The sequence below is a fragment of the Diplotaxodon limnothrissa genome, linkage group LG23 (assembly GCF_057381915.1).
Source record: "Diplotaxodon limnothrissa isolate DT_005_m linkage group LG23, D_limnothrissa_male_GT1.1, whole genome shotgun sequence".
NCBI classification, from domain to species: domain Eukaryota; kingdom Metazoa; phylum Chordata; class Actinopteri; order Cichliformes; family Cichlidae; genus Diplotaxodon; species Diplotaxodon limnothrissa.
Window position 1 is genome coordinate 36,044,662 of NC_140617.1, and position 17,100 is coordinate 36,061,761.

Here is a 17,100-nt window from a genome sequence, read left to right on the forward strand (position 1 = left end):
ACGGTGGCGTTGGTGTCAGCCTGTCCACAGGTAAATCTGCCATCTTTTGGGTCTGAAGTCGTCCTCGAAGCTTTCGACAGAGAACACACTTGTAAATAACAGAAGAGACGAGCCGTTTACTGCCAATAATCCAAAATCCAGCACCTCTGAGCGTTCCTTCTGTTAGGTGACGCCCCTGATGCGCTACCTTCTCATGATAGTATCTAATAAGAAGGATGGCTATATGATGAGCATTTGGGATAATGAGTGGGTGTTTCTCATCTTTTGTTAGGTTAGCAGGTGCCAATCGACCTCCTAGTCTGAGGAGCCCATCTTCATCAATAACTGGATTTAACCTTTGAAGACAGGTTTGTTTTGGAAGTGGCAGATTTTCTTTTATGCATCTGTACTCTTCTTTGAACGTTTCACTTTGTACTGTGTGAATGATGAACTTTGCTGCTTTAGACACTTCATCTGTGGTGTTAGTTTCACTGAAACACTTCCAGCCTTTACCTTCTGTGTTTGTTTTCTTGAATGATACTGCCACACGCTTTAGTGATGCAATAGTGCGACACAATCTCATCCAATGAGAGAATCTTTCAAAACGGCATGGCTCTAGCTGTGTTACTGAGGCTTTGGTAACAAAACTTGTTATATCAGGTCTGATCTCTGCATCTGTGTCAGGATCGATCAGTGTGAAACTATCACAGTGAGACTTCTCTATGTCGTGTTGTGTCAAAAAGGAAGGACCACTAAACCAGTTTGTAGAAGCCAATGCAGAAGCTGCAATTGGTCTAGTGGCTGTGTCTGCTGGATTGTCACTAGTGGCTATGTAAAACCACTGTGCTGGATGTGTAGTCTTTCTGATTCTAATCACTCGGTTAGCCACGTAAGTGTAGAACCTCTTTGTGTTGTTGTGTATGTAACCAAGAACAATTTTACTGTCTGTGAAAAATCTGACAGTGTCTGCTTCAATGTCAATCTCATCTCTAATGAGTTCGTACATCTCTACAGCTAACACTGCTGCACATAACTCCAATCTAGGAACAGTGTGGGCGGGTCTTGGGGCTACTTTGGACTTGCCCATGATGAAACCTGTGTGCCACTGACCTTCACCATCAATAGCTCTCAGATATGCCACTGCTAGGAGCAGTGGCATATCTGAGAGCTCCACCATGGCCACTAAAGCGTGTGGCCATGGTGGAGGCATCTGAAAATATGCACAGTTCTTTTTTCACAGCAATGGCCTGGGAGAACGAGAGGTAGCACCTCGGTATCTGAAGCCGCTCAAGATCCTTCAGTGAGCTTCTCCATCTGCTCCATTCATCTTCTTTTTCTGCAGGAAGTGATTCATCCCAGTCCTTTTGCTCTGAGGTCAATTCACGGAGAAGAGCTTTTCCCTGCATTGTGATGGGTGACACGAAACCCAGCGGGTCATACAGACTGTTAACAGTGGCCAAGACACCTCTCCTGGTGAACGGCTTTTGTTCAGTGGTGACGTGAAAGGTAAAACAGTCCTTTTTAAGATTCCACAGTACCCCCAAGCTCCTTTGCAGGGGTATGTCGTCCAACTCTAAATCCAAGTCTTTTAGATCCTTGGCTCTCTCGGCAGCAGGAAACGCTTCCACTACTTTGTGGTCATTAGAGGCTATTTTATGTAGCCTTAAGTTTGACTGTGCCAGCATCTTTTGAGCGCTTGTGAGTGTCTCAACAGCTTCTTCCACTGTTGCTGTGGATGCGAGACCATCATCAACGTAAAAATGTCTCATTACAAACTGCTTTGCATCATGTCCGTGCTTTTCTTCTCCCTCGACTGCAGCACGCCTCATACAATAAATAGCCACAGCTGGGGAAGGGCTATTCCCAAAAACATGAACCCTCATTCTATAGTCACAAATACCTTGGTCAGGATCATTATCTTTATACCAAAGGAATCTCAGATAATCCCTATGATCCTCTCTCACTTCAAAACAATAAAACATTTGTTGCACATCAGCTGAAAATGCTACAGGCTCTTTCCTAAAACGCATAAGGACACCCAGCAGTGTGTTATTTAGGTCGGGTCCACTTAATAAGACTTTGTTAAGGGACTGTCCTTCAAATTCTGCACTTGAGTCAAAGACTACTCTCAGCTGATTAGGTTTTTGTGGGTGGTACACACCGAAGGATGGCAAGTACCAGTGTTCTTTGTTTGAGTCCAAAGGTGGAGTGACTTCTGCATGGTCATTGTCCAGCATGTTTTGAATGAATTCGATATATTGTCTTTTCATTTCAGGGTTCCGGTCTAATGTCTTTCTGAGAGATTGGAGGCGCTTGAATGCTTGCTCTCTGTTACTCGGAAGCTCTGGTCTTGAAGAGCGGAATGGCAAAGGCGCCACCCAGCTGTTACATTCATTTTGATACACCTCCTTCTCCATGATGTCAATGAAGTCTTTGTCCTCTACTGACAGTGCTGGTTTGTCATCATCTTTTGTCCTGTCAAAAACAGTTTCTCCCAGTTGATTGGTGTTTGTGTTTCCCCTGTCCTTTTTGGGGTTAGGTGTGGTGTTTAACTGGTCTTTGATTTGAAACGTGTTAGGACATGGGCAGAGGTAAGAAGCACGGCCATTCTGGAGAATATGTGTTTTGAGAACACTCACACTAGGGGGCTTATGCGTCTTCCCCATGCAGGCTTCTCCAACTATAACCCAGCCTAAATCCAAACGCTGTGCATAAGGTGTATTGTGTGGCCCATTGATTCTCTCTCTGACTTTGTGTACCTGTATAATGTCTCTTCCCAAAAGCAGCAGAATAGGTACTTGTTCTTCTACAGGAGGTACTTTTTCAGCTATCTTCTGTAAGTGTGAGAACATGGCCACTTGTGGAGAGGGAATCTCTCTCCTGTCGTCTGGAATCATGTCACATTCAATCAGGTTTGGGAGTGGGAGCTTTACTTTACCATCCATTGACTCAATCATGAAGTTTACTGCTGTTCTGCCGACATTATCTGACAGTCCTGAGCATGTTCTGAGCTTGTAAGTCTCTGAGCGTGTCTTAATATTAAAGAGCTCAAAAAACTGCGACTTAGCTAGTGACTTGTTACTTTGTTCATCAAGCACTGCATACATCTTTCTAGCCTGTTCTTTTTCGCCTTCTGGATAGACTAACACAGGACTTATTTTTGAGCATGAATGTGGGCTATCTTCATCACCACAGACTTCTGTGCATTTGGAAACAACTGAGGCATTTGCACTATCCTGTGTCTCCCCGCCATCATCTTTATCAGCTCCAGAGCTCTCAGCTGGAGCAGGGGGTGGACCTGGATGTAGCACTGCTAAATGCCTGTCGCTACCACAGTCCATGCATTTTATTTGAGCCCTGCAGTCCCTTGCTAAATGTTGAGTAGAGCCACAGCATTTAAAACAGATTCTGTTCTCTTTTAAAAATGACTTGCGCTCATCTATGGGCTTTGCTCTAAAACTCTTGCACCTTTTAAGAGGGTGAGGCTTCTTATGTATTGGGCATACCTTGTCAGGGCTTTCTATAGGCTTGCTGTAACTATTTTGAGGTGAACTAGTGTCTGTAGGAATGTCCGTTTTGTGTACACTAATCACTTGCCTGTTACTGCCTCTGAAGCTTTTCTCCTTCTTGAAGCTTGTGTCGGCAGGAGGTGTGATGACAAAGCTTGGGTCGTTTCTTATTTTGGCTTGTTGTCTTACAAACTTTGAAAAGACACTGAAAGGGGGGAAAACAACTTTATGTTCTTCTTTGTACTTTGCTCCTGTTGCAATCCATTTTTCCTGCAGTCCATATGGTAACTTTTCCACAATGGGGTTGACTCCGTGAGCTGTGTCCAAATATGAGAGGCCTGGTAGATATCCTCCATCTTTTGCACATTCTATTTCCTGCAGAACGTCACCCAGCTCTCTTAACTTTGTGTTGTCTCTGTTGTTTAGTTTGGGAAACTGTTCAATCTTTTTTAACAGTGCATTTTCTACCACTTCTGGAGATCCATAACATTCCTCGAGTCTTTGCCACACAAGGTTGAGAGCTGCAGCTGGATTAAAGACATGGACTGATCGGATTCTTTTGGCCTGGTGACCAGACTCCACTCCAAGCCATTTGACCATTAAATCTAGCTCCTCTTGAGCTGTAACGTGCAAGTCTTTAATAGCACTTTGAAATGATGCCTTCCACGCCCAGTAGTTTTCTGGGTGGTCATCAAACTGCAAAAGTCCAGTACTTAACATTTCCCTCCGTGTCAGGTACCTTGTAATATCCTGGACACCCTGTGTCTCTGTTGATGTTTGAAGAGTGTTGTACGGATAAGGTTTGGGGGAATCCAGTCTCTCTCTCTGTTGTGTTTGGAGTTCCACTTTAACATTAGCCTTTTGAGCACTGTGTGAGCAGTCATTGTCTATATCTGCATTCATAGCCATTTCGCATTGTTCACGCGCAGCTTTGTGACAGGCAAGTGGATCTACTTTTAATTTGAATCCTTCAAGGCAAATATCTGAGTGTTTTTGTACATACTCTGCTGTGCGTTGTTTTGGACTGGCGGGTGGTCCCACCAATGGATAGCGCAGTTCACTCTTTGAGAGTCCCTCCTCCTCTTCTTCATAAACTGCAACCTCTGCTTCTGCAACTGCAACAGCCTTTTGACAGCTCAAAACATGTAAATTTGCCTCAAGTTCAGTTTTTTGTTTCATTATAGCTGCTTCTCTTTCTGAATACGCCAGCTGTGCACGTGCAGCCTCTGCTTTTGCTCGTGCTTTAAGTGCTGCAGAACTTGTGGATGAACGCTTGGACGTACGCGAGCGTCTAGACTCCGCCTGTGTGTCTGCGTTGCTTGCATTATCCTTGTTCTCCATATCCTCTGCGTTGTGCACTTGTTTTGTTTCTCTTTGGTCTGGTGTTTCTTCCTCTTCTGGAAGATCCAGTTGATATTGCTTTCCTGACCGTAGACTCATAACTGATGTGCTGAAAATAGCTCCTCGTGGTTGTGCCCGCTGCGCTAATGTCTTTTTACTATGCTGTCCTCGCCCTGAGTCTCTTAGTTTCACCAGCTAGACAGCGAGATAACGATGCTCCAATAACCAGACTTATTTTCCTTTTTGCGCTGATTTATTGAAGAATGGCCTCTGACCATTGCCTTCTCTTTGACCATCGTAAAACTGAAAGTACAAAATACTGTATTAGCTAACTAACATTGTAAACTAGCTTGTTACCCTCTTACTGCAAGCTAACAAGATAAAACTTTCAAATGTACAAATTATCGTACCATTTTTACACAAAACAAAAGAATAATTATTTTATCGACACTCATACTTACAGACATATCTTGTCCAAGGCAACAACATTTTAAGGTCCGTATCAGCTTAGAACGATAACATTACGGTATCACTTTCCGCCATCTTTTATTTCTTCTTCACGTTCTCATTTTTTTCCTTTTCCAAAGTAACCGAACCCAAAGCAGCCACTAGAGGGAGCTCTAGGGCAGCTTACAACTATAATATCCGATTTAAGTTATAAAAGGCAGAACATATATATATATATATATGTGTGTGTGTGTGTATATATATATATATATATGTGTGTGTGTATATATATATATATGTGTGTGTGTGTGTGTATATATATATATATGTGTGTGTGTGTATATATATATATATGTGTGTGTATATATATATATATATATATATATATATATATATATATATGTGTGTGTGTGTATATATATATATATATATATATATATATATATATATATATATATATATATATATATATGTGTGTGTGCAGGGGAGGCATTCCCCCCCTCTGTCCCCTTCTGGCCACCTGTGCCTCAATTTTATTCCACAACTTAGACATCCACATTACTCACACTCTCATAACACATACATATAGGGTCTTGAGGGTGGGCATGTTAACGGCGTCCAGTGGACGGTCTGTGTATTTAACCCCACCTCTGGCGCTGGTGCCCACCTCTCAATTTTAAATCCATGTAGACATTGAGGGTTCTGGGGAGGGGCCGTGCTAACACCCGCTGCTCTCTGGCAGCAGCACCATGCTCTCCCGTGTTTTAAATGCACCTTAGAACAACACGCAGCAACACTACACATTCATTCATTCATTCATTTCATTCATTCATTTATTTGTTCATTTTCGGGCACAACAAATACCTATATTGAACATAAAATGCACAAAACAAAAAACAAAAATTGCCTGAAAAAGGAGTGGGACGAAGAAAACTTATTAAATCCCACCCCATATACTCACTCATCAACAAAAAAAACAATAAACTTCCCGCAGCTACGCCCATCATTGCATACCCATCAACACATGAGCGAGAGGAGGGAGGTTTGGGGTCCTCACACACCCCTGTTCTCTGCTGGCCATCGGGGCGGGGGGGCTGGAAGGAGGTGTTGGCCGTCCGATTGGGATCTGGGATATGGGGCCTCCCTGCTGCTGCGGATCCTGGGGCGGTCTGCTTGCCTCCACCCCAGGTGAAAGGGTAACATCTCCTGAGTCTAGGTGCAATTTCCCCCTCTAGGCGCGAGGGTACCTGGACCCGGGGTATAGAGTTTGTTTGGGGAGTGTGATTGTGTGTACAGTGTCCATGTATGTCTATCCCTACATTGGGTGAGTGCTGAGTGTTTGTATATGTGTGCATGAGGGTGGGAATGCTTGTTTGTGTCTGTGTGTGCCTGTTTGTCTGTGTCTATATGTCAGGTCGGGTCTAACACTCCACCTCTCTGGGAACTCCCAGGCCCTCCAAAGGCCTATCTCCCCTCACCACACTTCCTGCCGGTAACTGATGCCCTCAGGGGTCGGTACGTTGGTGGTTCTTGGTGTCCGGGGCTAGGCGCTCAGGTATGTACCAGCTCACTCCTGGTGATTACTTAGCAGGGCCTGGTGCCTGTTGCTCGGTCAGGCCTCTTCGGGGGCAAAGGGGGCCCTCAGGCCTACGGCCTCTGGGCCTGCGGCTCGGTTCACTGTGGCACAGCTGGCTGCTGGCAGAACCGGCGGGCACGCCACTGCAGCCCCCTCTGGCTTCTGCTCCATGGCTACCGGGTGACCCCTCATCTGGGTCTCTTCTCAGCTCTTCCCAGGAGGGTGGCACGGATGTCCCTCCGGTTGTCCTCCTTGGGCTCTCGCATTCTGGGGCCTCTGGATGTCTGGAGGCTGGATCTCCTCCATGCCTGCTTCATGCCCTGGGGGACAGGGCTATGGCTCTCTACATCCTCTAGCAGACCATTACATGGGGAAACCTTTTGAATACAAGCACGCTGATCCACACAGGTGTGCACACAGGTGTTTACTGTTCATAGACATAAACTACACCTCTATTGGCTGCTATTTCCAAGCACATTGTGCGCTGTCGGTCCTGCTTGCTACACAACAACATTGAATATTTAGTATTTACTGCTGTTTACACATAGCTAGATTAACGTGATTGTGTTGTGTTTAGTATGTTGCTCTGTTTTTTTTTTTTTGCTTGTTTTCTCTTCTTTTTCTCTCAGCAGGTGATCCAGGAGATTTTTTTTTTCTTCTTTCTCTTTTTAATTGCCCTTTCTCACTGTCCCTCTTCTATTCTGTTTTTCTTTTCCTTCATCTTTCTTTCTCCCTTTCCTATCCCTCAGTCATGTCTGTCCCGTCTGTAACAACTGAAAATAAAATAAAATAAATAATAACAACAAAGGTTGATCAAATGGACCAATATGGCAAGGCCATGATGATCCATTTGGCAAAGTAAATCCATTGGGTATCTTTGTTGGTCTTCAGACAACAGTTCTGACGGGTAAAGAACCAAATGGGACAGGCAAAATAAAAAAATAATAATAATACTAAAAAATAATAATAATAATAATAACTTTTATATATATTCTTAAAGCAAAATATTATATAGTAAAGCTTTCGGTTTAGTCAATTTACTTCCCTGCGCTCACCTACTGTCACGAACTCTGAGTAGTGACCGAAAGAATGAGATCGCAGATACAAGTGAGCTTTCTCCAAAGGGTGTCTCTTCCTTTGAGATGGGGTGAGGGGTTCAGCCATTCAGGAAAGGCTCAGAGCAGCTCCACTACTCAACCACATTGAAAGGAGACAGCTGAGGTGGTTCGGCCATCTAACGGGATGGCTCTTGAGTCCCTCCTGGGTGAAGGTGTTCTGGGCATATACCACCAGGAAGAGGCCCCAGGGTAGATCCAGGACACACTGGAGAAATCTCTCAGTGGGCCTGGTGTTCAAGTGGGTGAACTGGAGGAGGTGGTTGGTGAGAGGGAGGCATGGGCTTCTCTGCCTATGCAGAGAAGCAGAAAAAAGACTGCACAGAAGAAGAGAATGGATGAACATTAATATCATTAAAACAAAACAAAAGATATGCCCCCTTTCTTCTGTAGCTTGTTGGTGGTCGTTGTTGTTATTTGTGATTTCACTATGCATGTATCTCTCTTTTCTGTTTTTTTTCCTTTCACCCTGCAATAGATGTCTGTCCATCCATGAGCCTGTTTCTGCTGTGAGTTCTTTATCCCCACTGTCTCCGAGTGCTTACTAATAGAGATCATCAGATTACTGGGACTGTCTTTCTGTAGTGTATTTACTTTGCAATATATAGACTGTTGTGTTGAACTGGTGTCACATAAATCAAACTAATGCACTGTAGTTTTTAGCAGAAGGAAGTGATGCATCAGTTAAGAGGTATTTTCAGTCCCATTTGGTGATCTGCTGAGTATTAATGACAGCAGGGTGATATTTGTTGGAGTCAAAATAAAACTTGAATCTGTCTTAAATGAAGATTTTAATTTGTTGGCCCTTTGTATTTTTAGAATGCGCCTCAGACCCAAGTTTAATTGAGTTCCTTGAATCATCCTGGCTTCCAAACTTTAAATGTGAGTGGCTGAAGAGCCCTCGCAGCATACAAAGCCTTCCACTCCAGCCCTCTTTGTCCTCGATTCCACAGACGCAAACACTGACACATACACCAATGCATCTTTGCACAGTACATGAGGATCACCCAGATCTCACACAGTGATCACACTCTGAATCCAAAAGGAAAGTGACACAATAGGGACACAAAAGCATCTCATCTTCATCTAAGGGGAACTGCTTCTTATCGCTTAAGGTGAGGCTCAACACTTGCTCTGCTTGGAGGATATGTGGGTAGCTTTTCCCTTCTCAAGTGGACCAGTCACCCACTTTATATGAAGATTAGACTCGCTGCTCACTTCACAAGACTGGATGTGACAGGAGGAAAACAAACAGAGACACTAAGTTAACAACCCTGTTATACTGTAGTCTCTTGGATTTTTTGGATTTTCACTGTGTTGAAACCTTTTTATCCATTCTAAAGTAAAATATCTCAAAGGTCTTTGAATTTCAGAGAATTTATAGAAAATAGATTAGTTAAAATCTGAAGCATAAGGGACAAAAGCTTGATTAGTCAAAGCCTGACTGAAAGCACTGAGCATTTCACATAGTTTTAGGATTATAATACACACACACAAACACACATGTTGGGTATTCATATCTTATGGGGACCTCTAATTGAAGTAATCCTTTCCCTTGCCCCTAACCATGAAAAATGAATGCCTAACCCTTACCCTAAACCTAACCAAAACCTACACGAAAATCAAAGTTTGAGTCTCAAAATTGCCTTCAAACTTGTGGGGACCAGGATTTTGGTCCCCATAAGGGCTGTTGGTCCTTATGTATAGTAAATTTTAAATGTCTGGTCCCCACAAAGATATAAATACACACTCAACTACACACAGACATACAAACACACACACACACAAACTCCTTTCTGATGTGAATTTTGAGGCTATTTGTATTTATTTAATTCAACATAATAAAACTTAAGATCTAATTAGGGCAAAGGTATTGTTACATTTTTATGTTTCATTGTATTTGACTATTTTTTGTCATACCATATAATAATAAAATATTGTTCTACGTGCCTTTGTATGGTCTTTACTGTACCCATAGTGTATCAATTTAAAAAGCTGTTTTCTGTCAATGAAAAAAATAAACAGAATAACGTTATTAATAACTTTGTGCTGTGCTTCAATTGGCATACTGCTGTACAAAGTAACCAGGTGGTGAATTTCTTTGCACTTCTCTCTGTCAGTGCTGATAATGCCAATGTTAGTTAGCTAATAGTAGCAGATTTTCTTTCAGGCGAGGAAAATTGTTGTCTTCACTGTCGAAGAATTTAGTATTATGCAGATTTTCTGTGCTGAAGAAGTGAACCTTGCTTTGAGACACAAATGTTCAACTTAGAAATTAGCAGCCAATTAATAGTAAAATTTCACATTTTCTTAAAACAACAGTATGTGCTCTGGTTCCACAGCCAGCGGCTTATAAACAAGCACAACTACAGACGAGAAGAGGCAAACAGAAATACAGTGTTTTTATATATGTGTGTGTGTGTGTGTGTGTGTGTGTGTGTGTGTGTGTGTGTGTGTGTGTGTGTGTGAGAGGATGACTTTGATTTAGTCAAAATCAAGGTGTGTCTTAGAAATGAGCCTCACAGTGCTGACTTCAGTGGCTTCTATCCGTGTGAATTTACTTTCTTTGCTGTGTGTGTGTGTGTTTTCTCAGAGATTCATTGCAGCGGATCTCAACAGAACCCACTCTCTTTTACAATGACTTAAATGTCCCAGATCTGTCTTTGACTCAGCGTCATCTCCAAGTATGTTTGTAAGTGTGTTGTCTGTGCACGTTTTCCCATGCACACACACACACACGCACACACAAACACACACATGCACACGTGCTTCCACTGCTTCACATAATCCTGCTAAGAAATTAACATTTCATGGACGACACTGAGGTTTGTCAACTGGATCTCATCAAAATTTCATCCCTAATTATGGAAGCAGAGCCGTAGGGTGATCCCCCACATGCCCACCCCCTCTTCCCGCAAGGTGAACTACCAGGCTGAACCGATCCGAGCAAGCTGCTGGTGAACGCGCGAGAGAGGGAGGAAAATAATTGTTGATGATATCTGGGAATCATTTCAAGCATTCCGAGAAAGACAAATAAACATTATTAATGATTGGAAGATACAGTGTTTCCCACCAGAGCCTGAAAATTCATGAGCAAGGCTTTTTAGTATAAACCTGAGGGTGAAGAGTGTAGCATCTGACTGAGGCTTAATAAGATGAAGTTTTAAAAAAAATTCTCAGAATTATGATGTTTACTAAGAATTCACTCTTAAAGTCAGGACCAAATCCTGGCATAGGTAAGTGATTCACCAAGTATCTTAGCCCTTAAAAGAGCTCCTAAGGTGATAAAGTGTTCAGAGTGGGGAAGATGACATTTAGAGGATTAAGAGTTTTTTGAGCAGGGAAAAATGGCAGAAAGACAAAGTTTAGAGGAACTGGAATACGGCAAAAAGGTGAAGGAAGCCGAATATATGAAATTCATATAATCTGGTTCATCTTTTGAAAGGTGCTTCTGTGATAACAAAAAATTGCAGATTTTCATGGAAATGCATCACTGTCTCTTACATTTTGATTAGAGTGAAGATTTAGGGGTTGGCTCCCTGGGGTTTTCTGGTTTTTGGGAATTTGGGAATTATTGCTCCAAAGTGTACCCTGCATTACTCTCCTTTTTATTTACAGTGTTTCTGTGATTTACTTAATCAGTGTTGAAAATATTAGTTAAGACCACAAACCCAACAGTAATGTGTTCACTGAAGTCATAAATGAAGCAAAACTTTCTCTTTGGCTGCAAAATAATTCAAATTGTATAGAAGTCTAAGGAGTCGCCCTCTGCTGGACATTGGACATAAAGCAGGGTTTATTTGATTTTAACATTGTCTTTGGTTTTTTATTGCATGGCTAGATCTATATTTTATTGCACAGTTTACGCATGAAATTTATGCAAAAATAACTGCCAGTAGCTGTCGAGTTGCAGTCAAATGGTGCAAACATCTTTCCGGATACTTCACAAGTTGGACTTCAGTTGTCGTACAGCACAAGTCTACCAATAAATGTAGCTCAACAGAGACACACTGACTATTTGTTCACTTTGAAATCACTACCATTTCAATAAGTAATCCATTCTTAGGTCTCATCCCAGCGAGACCTGCATTTGCACACCCCCCCTCCCGTGTTGACTGTGGATATGTCCTTGAGTTCTGCTTAAGCAGGACTTTGTATGCAGCTTCTGAAAACTTTTTGAATGGCTGTTGGTACAAAATGTCTTTCATCCTAATGTAGGCTGAACTAATAGAAAAATACAGAATATTTCAGACAAAAATTACCTCTGTATAGGAAGCTTGTCAAAAATGCTTGCATTTTATTTCAACATTTAAGTGAAGTGGAAGTGGAAAATATCACAGTGAGCTGCGGGAAGCAAAACAAAATTAGAGTAGAGCAGCTCCCAAATGGCCTACACATATCAGATTGTATTGCTGATTGTAAATGCAAACTCTGAATCAAGGGAAAAGAAACACAAGGAGAATGTTACCAAATGTCGAGCGTAAATTGGAATATGAGAGAAATAAAAATAAGGTCACAGCAGAAACAGTTGGAGTAATGTCTGCCTTCACATTCAGAATAGTGCCGCTAATATAGTAAAGGCAGTCAGTCTAATGACATTGAGCCACTGTGCTAAACCCCGGTGAAAATCGCCTCACTGGAAACCACCACACCTCTGACTCCTCTACCACATGTCCATAAAGACAGGCTGCCTTGATTTCTCCAAATGACTTCTAAAATGCTGCAGCAACAGAAGCCGGGATTGCACGTTCATCACAGAAAAGCCTTCCAGCCAGCAGCCCACCAATGAGAGGACTCCGGGGAACAAACCGGTAACCATTTGATTAGAGACCTCACTGAAGAGGAATGTTCTCCTCCAAGGAGCTCAGGGCTTTGATTGCACCACAGCAGCGAGAACATGGGTGCAATCAAGGGAGGATTTGGACTTGTGTTCCTGTCATCACCCTCGCTCTCTCACACACACACAGCACAAACTGGGCATGGCCTGCCAGCTGTGGGTAACTCATTCTATTACATGTGTGAAAGCGATAAATGTCTTTGTGGTTTGGGAGTGACAGCCAGATAAGCTAGCACGGTGTGCTCGTATTTACATTCTTAGTTTTTTGATTTATTTAATGACCTTTTGATTCAAACTGAAGTGGTTAAAGCCAACCGGTGTGCTACGTTTTGCTAAATGCTACTGTCACTGCTACTATGCTAACAATGCTAATGCCAACATGCTGGTGTTAAGCAAGATTTTTTTTGTTTGTTAAGCATAAAAAAGGCACCAAACTCAAAAGATCAACGGATGAGCCAGTGTTATGTCTACACATAGCAGACAATTTAGCAAAGGACCAATTTCTTACTTGCAGCCTGTCGCAAAAACACACTATTTGTTTCCATTGCTTTACTCGCATCTACAAACAAAAAAAACCCCCAAACCCTCCAAAAAGACACTTAACTGAAAAACTGGCATATCTGGGCTTGGTGTACAATGTTTCCTTAAAAAAATGAGGAAGCTGGACAAGTAGGCTTAAAAACATATCTACAGCATACATTTGAACAGTAGCTGAAAGTCACATTCTTAAAAAAAGCTAGAAAAACATTCAGCAAAGATCTGACACAGGACTTGAGAGCCAGTGATGTTGCCTTGTCAAAACTGATGGAATTACAAACATGAAAAGCACTGTAAGATTTTGATATACCAAGAAATATGATCTGGAAAGTATCTGGGTGGAAATATTTCACCATGACAATGATCCCAAACACACTGACAATGCAATAAAAGCATACCTGAATAGTAGAAACACAATGGAACAATAGTGATCATGGATTGGCCTCCCCAAAGCCCAGGCCTCAACAGTACTGATAGAGAGGGAAACAAAAGGCAAAACATCCAAAGAAGAGCTTTGAATGTCCTTCGAGAAGCCTGGAGAACTACTCCTGAAGAGAGTTCAGCCTGTATGATTCTAACAAGATTAAAAGTCAATATTTAGTTTGACTGCCATTATTGTTTAAACAAACTCTTTTTGCCTTTTATGTTGTGTTTCCATGCATGTTTGCCCACATTTCTCTGCAGCTATTTCCCATGCTCTTAACAAAATATAGAGAAATGACGGGTGGCTTAATAATTTTGCACAGCACTGTACGTCTTTGTAAATTTGGCTTATGTAGAGCCAACATAAGAACATGGTCCTATTTGCATTTTGAATTAAACTGCATTTAAGTGAATTAGCTTTGCAGATAATTTGCCAGAAACCCAAGAAGTGGACACATTTTATTTCCTCTCCATTTACTGTTAATTTATTGATAGAAACACAAATAACCATTAGTCATGTAAATGATGTAAATACTGAAAAATTCAGATGCCCCTGTAGTTTTTATCTCCCACTAGATAAATAAAGTTCTCAACACTTAAAAAGGACTTTATCCCTAATTCTTGCAGAGATCTCAGCAAACCCAAATCCACCAAATCTGTCCCAGCGTAACTGAAGAAACCTAATTTTAAAATGATTGAGAGAGAGGGGAAGGGGATGTCATCTCCCCACCCTCACAGCAGCACTACTAGTTTCAGCACCATGGACAGCTCAGGCACAGAGCCATTCCCTGGACAGCATCACCAAAGTTTCTCCTCCAACCAAAAAAGCCTCCAACTCCTCTCCACCACTTCTGATCCTTACCTCCGATGTCTGGGCGTAGAGTCTTGTCGTACTCCTTGAGCAAATTGTTCAGAATGAGCGTTGCGTCCTCCTGGTGCGACCTGGGCACCAGCATTTGATTGACAGTGGTGTCCTGATGATCCTCATCGTCGTCGCCATATTCCCGTAAATCAGAGCTGTTTGTGTGTGTGAGAAAGAGAAGGGGTGGAGGAGAAAAGGAGAGGAGGGGAACGAGAGGTCTTAATCATGTTTAAAACAGAAACACATTGTCATGAAAAAAGAGGGAAAAAAAAGAACATGTTTGATTCATGGTGACTTGGAGCCTGCTGTAAATGACAGTGAGACCCCCAGACTGTGGATTTGGGCGCAGCAGTAAATGGTGCTGTCATTTATTCCCCCCCCCCCCCCTTTTTCTTTCTGTTGGAGTGCGTGTGTGTGAGGGAACCCCTTAGGAAAAAAAGAAAAGAAAAAAGAACCATGCATTACCACACAGGCTCTTTCACACATGTATGGGATTTCATTCACAGCAGTCGAACTTTTGAAGCTTTAACGCTGCTCTCAGCTGTTGATCGTAGAGAGGGAGAGAGAGAGAGAAAAGGTGCAAATGACACTCACCGAGCACCTCCAGCGAACAAAAGTGTGAGGAGGGTGACCACAAACTTGATTGTCATTTTCCCACGCGCGGATCACCTCTGATCGCAGGAACCGGTGGACTGCTGCTGCTGCTGCCGCTGCTGCTGCTGCGTTGCTGCCGCGATCAAGTGCCAGCGCAGTGAAAAGGTGTGGAACCATCAATCCCAGCTCTCAACTTCCTCATCCGCCCACGCACTTTTTTCTCCTGCGCGTCATGTGCACCGAACAGCCACCACCACCTCCAACACCACCAACAACAACAACAGCACCAGCACTACCACAGCAGCGGATCGCGAGCTCTCTCCCGCCCCCGACCTCCCTCCACCACACTTCCTCCTGGTCCTCTTCGCTCCTTCGTGGGGAGGGTTTCCTCCGGGAAAGGCACCCGACGATAAATCAGTGAGATCCAGCCCAACACAAGCGGTGGTAGCCGAAACAAGAGGAGGATGGTGTGTGCGTGTGTGTGTGGGAGGGGAAGGGAGGCGGGGGTAAGGGGCGGATGGGGTGTGTGTGTGGGGGGGGGGGGGGGGGGGGGGGGGTGCTGGGAGTCTAGTTGACGGGATCCAGCGACGGTGCCTCCCTCCACCTTCTCCCTGTGTGGGCACCAGAGTGGCAGGGTGGAGGTGGTGAACCTTAGGAGATGAGCATCTTGCGTGACTCATACACTACCTGGATCACAACTGCACACGGAAACACCCCCCTCTTTTGTTGCTCTGACTCTGGCATGATGATGATGATGATGGTGATTATTATTATCATTATTACCATCAGATGTTTTTATTATCATTATTATCAATATTATCTTGTTTTAGTTAATTAGTCTTAAAAGAAGAACCGGAACTTCTCAAAACTCAGTTACTTCCTTTCATTCAAAGAAAAAGTCTCAGAAATAAGCATCAATTCATAAGTAAACAGCATAATATGTAGTTTGACTCAGTGCGAACTGATATCTGCAGTTTGCCTGATGATGATGATCGCCCTTGGAAGTCATGTTCAGACTTTACACGTCCGTTTACGTGCCACAGAGTCACCGCGAGCTCTCCTCCTCACAGTATTTTTTTCTGAATAGGCCCACAGCTCAGCAGGGCAGCCCTGCGTTCAGCTTACAAACCTGCCAGACTTTTTTCCTTTCTGAACTAGTGAGTGCCACTCGAGAGGCTTCGCTGCCCCCTGGCGGCAAGAAAGAGAAAGTCTTTCCCGCAGTGTTGCAGCCGAAAAGAAATAACCTGCTGACCAAGCGTGGACCAGCAGGAGTGATTCATTAATAATTCTCATGAAATGAATTAAGAAGCATGTACATGTAGTTATTTTTGCCTATCCACACTAGTGACAGTATTAGGAGACCTGCAGGAATAATTGATTGATAATGATGACATAATTAATTGAAAATCGTGTTGCCATAGTTATTTTACCAACTCACAGAAGTAACAGTGTTGTCAGCAAAACACACTTTAAGAATAAAAAAAATAAATGTGCAAGTTCTGTCCTCTTTGTTACTTTGTGTGATAAGACTGTTTGCCCAATCTTAATTTGAAAAGTGAATGGACTGACATGGTTTCTCCTTTTATGAGTGATGAAATTACATGATGTTCTTGTCATAGCTTTGCAATCGTTTAGATATTCAGAAGAATTAGCAGCTTGTGATTATCTTTGTGGATAAAAGTATGATGTGTACAGTGAAAGTCCTAGGTTTTGTTCATCAAATATTAAATTGATTCAGTGTAAATGACCATTTATAAGGAACTGAATCATTCCTTAAGTAGTAAAGTGTGTGGTGAGTGCATTTTGTCAGTAGGCTCACTCCTCTACGTTCTAGCAGGCTCACAAAACAGTTATCCATTATAATCAGTGATGAGCAGATT

The 17,100-nt window shown here is 42.7% G+C and overlaps 1 protein-coding gene across 2 annotated transcripts in view; it reads right to left on the minus strand.

Annotated features, from left to right (window-relative positions):
• LOC146608620 (gamma-aminobutyric acid receptor subunit gamma-3-like) overlaps window positions 1–15,352 on the minus strand; it is a 179,810-nt gene extending 164,458 nt beyond the window's left edge. Inside the window, exons 1-2 of one of the 2 annotated variants that reach the window (XM_085348963.1) lie at window positions 15,221–15,352; window positions 14,627–14,781 (exon numbers count right to left, since the gene is read on the minus strand). In XM_085348963.1, coding sequence (XP_085205089.1) covers window positions 14,627–14,781; window positions 15,221–15,276 — 211 coding nt within the window. In that variant the 5' untranslated portion in view covers window positions 15,277–15,352. The remainder of the gene's footprint in view (window positions 1–14,626; window positions 14,782–15,220) is intronic. The other variant, XM_085348962.1, reaches the window with a different exon arrangement.
• Window positions 15,353–17,100: the final 1,748 nt, after the last annotated feature.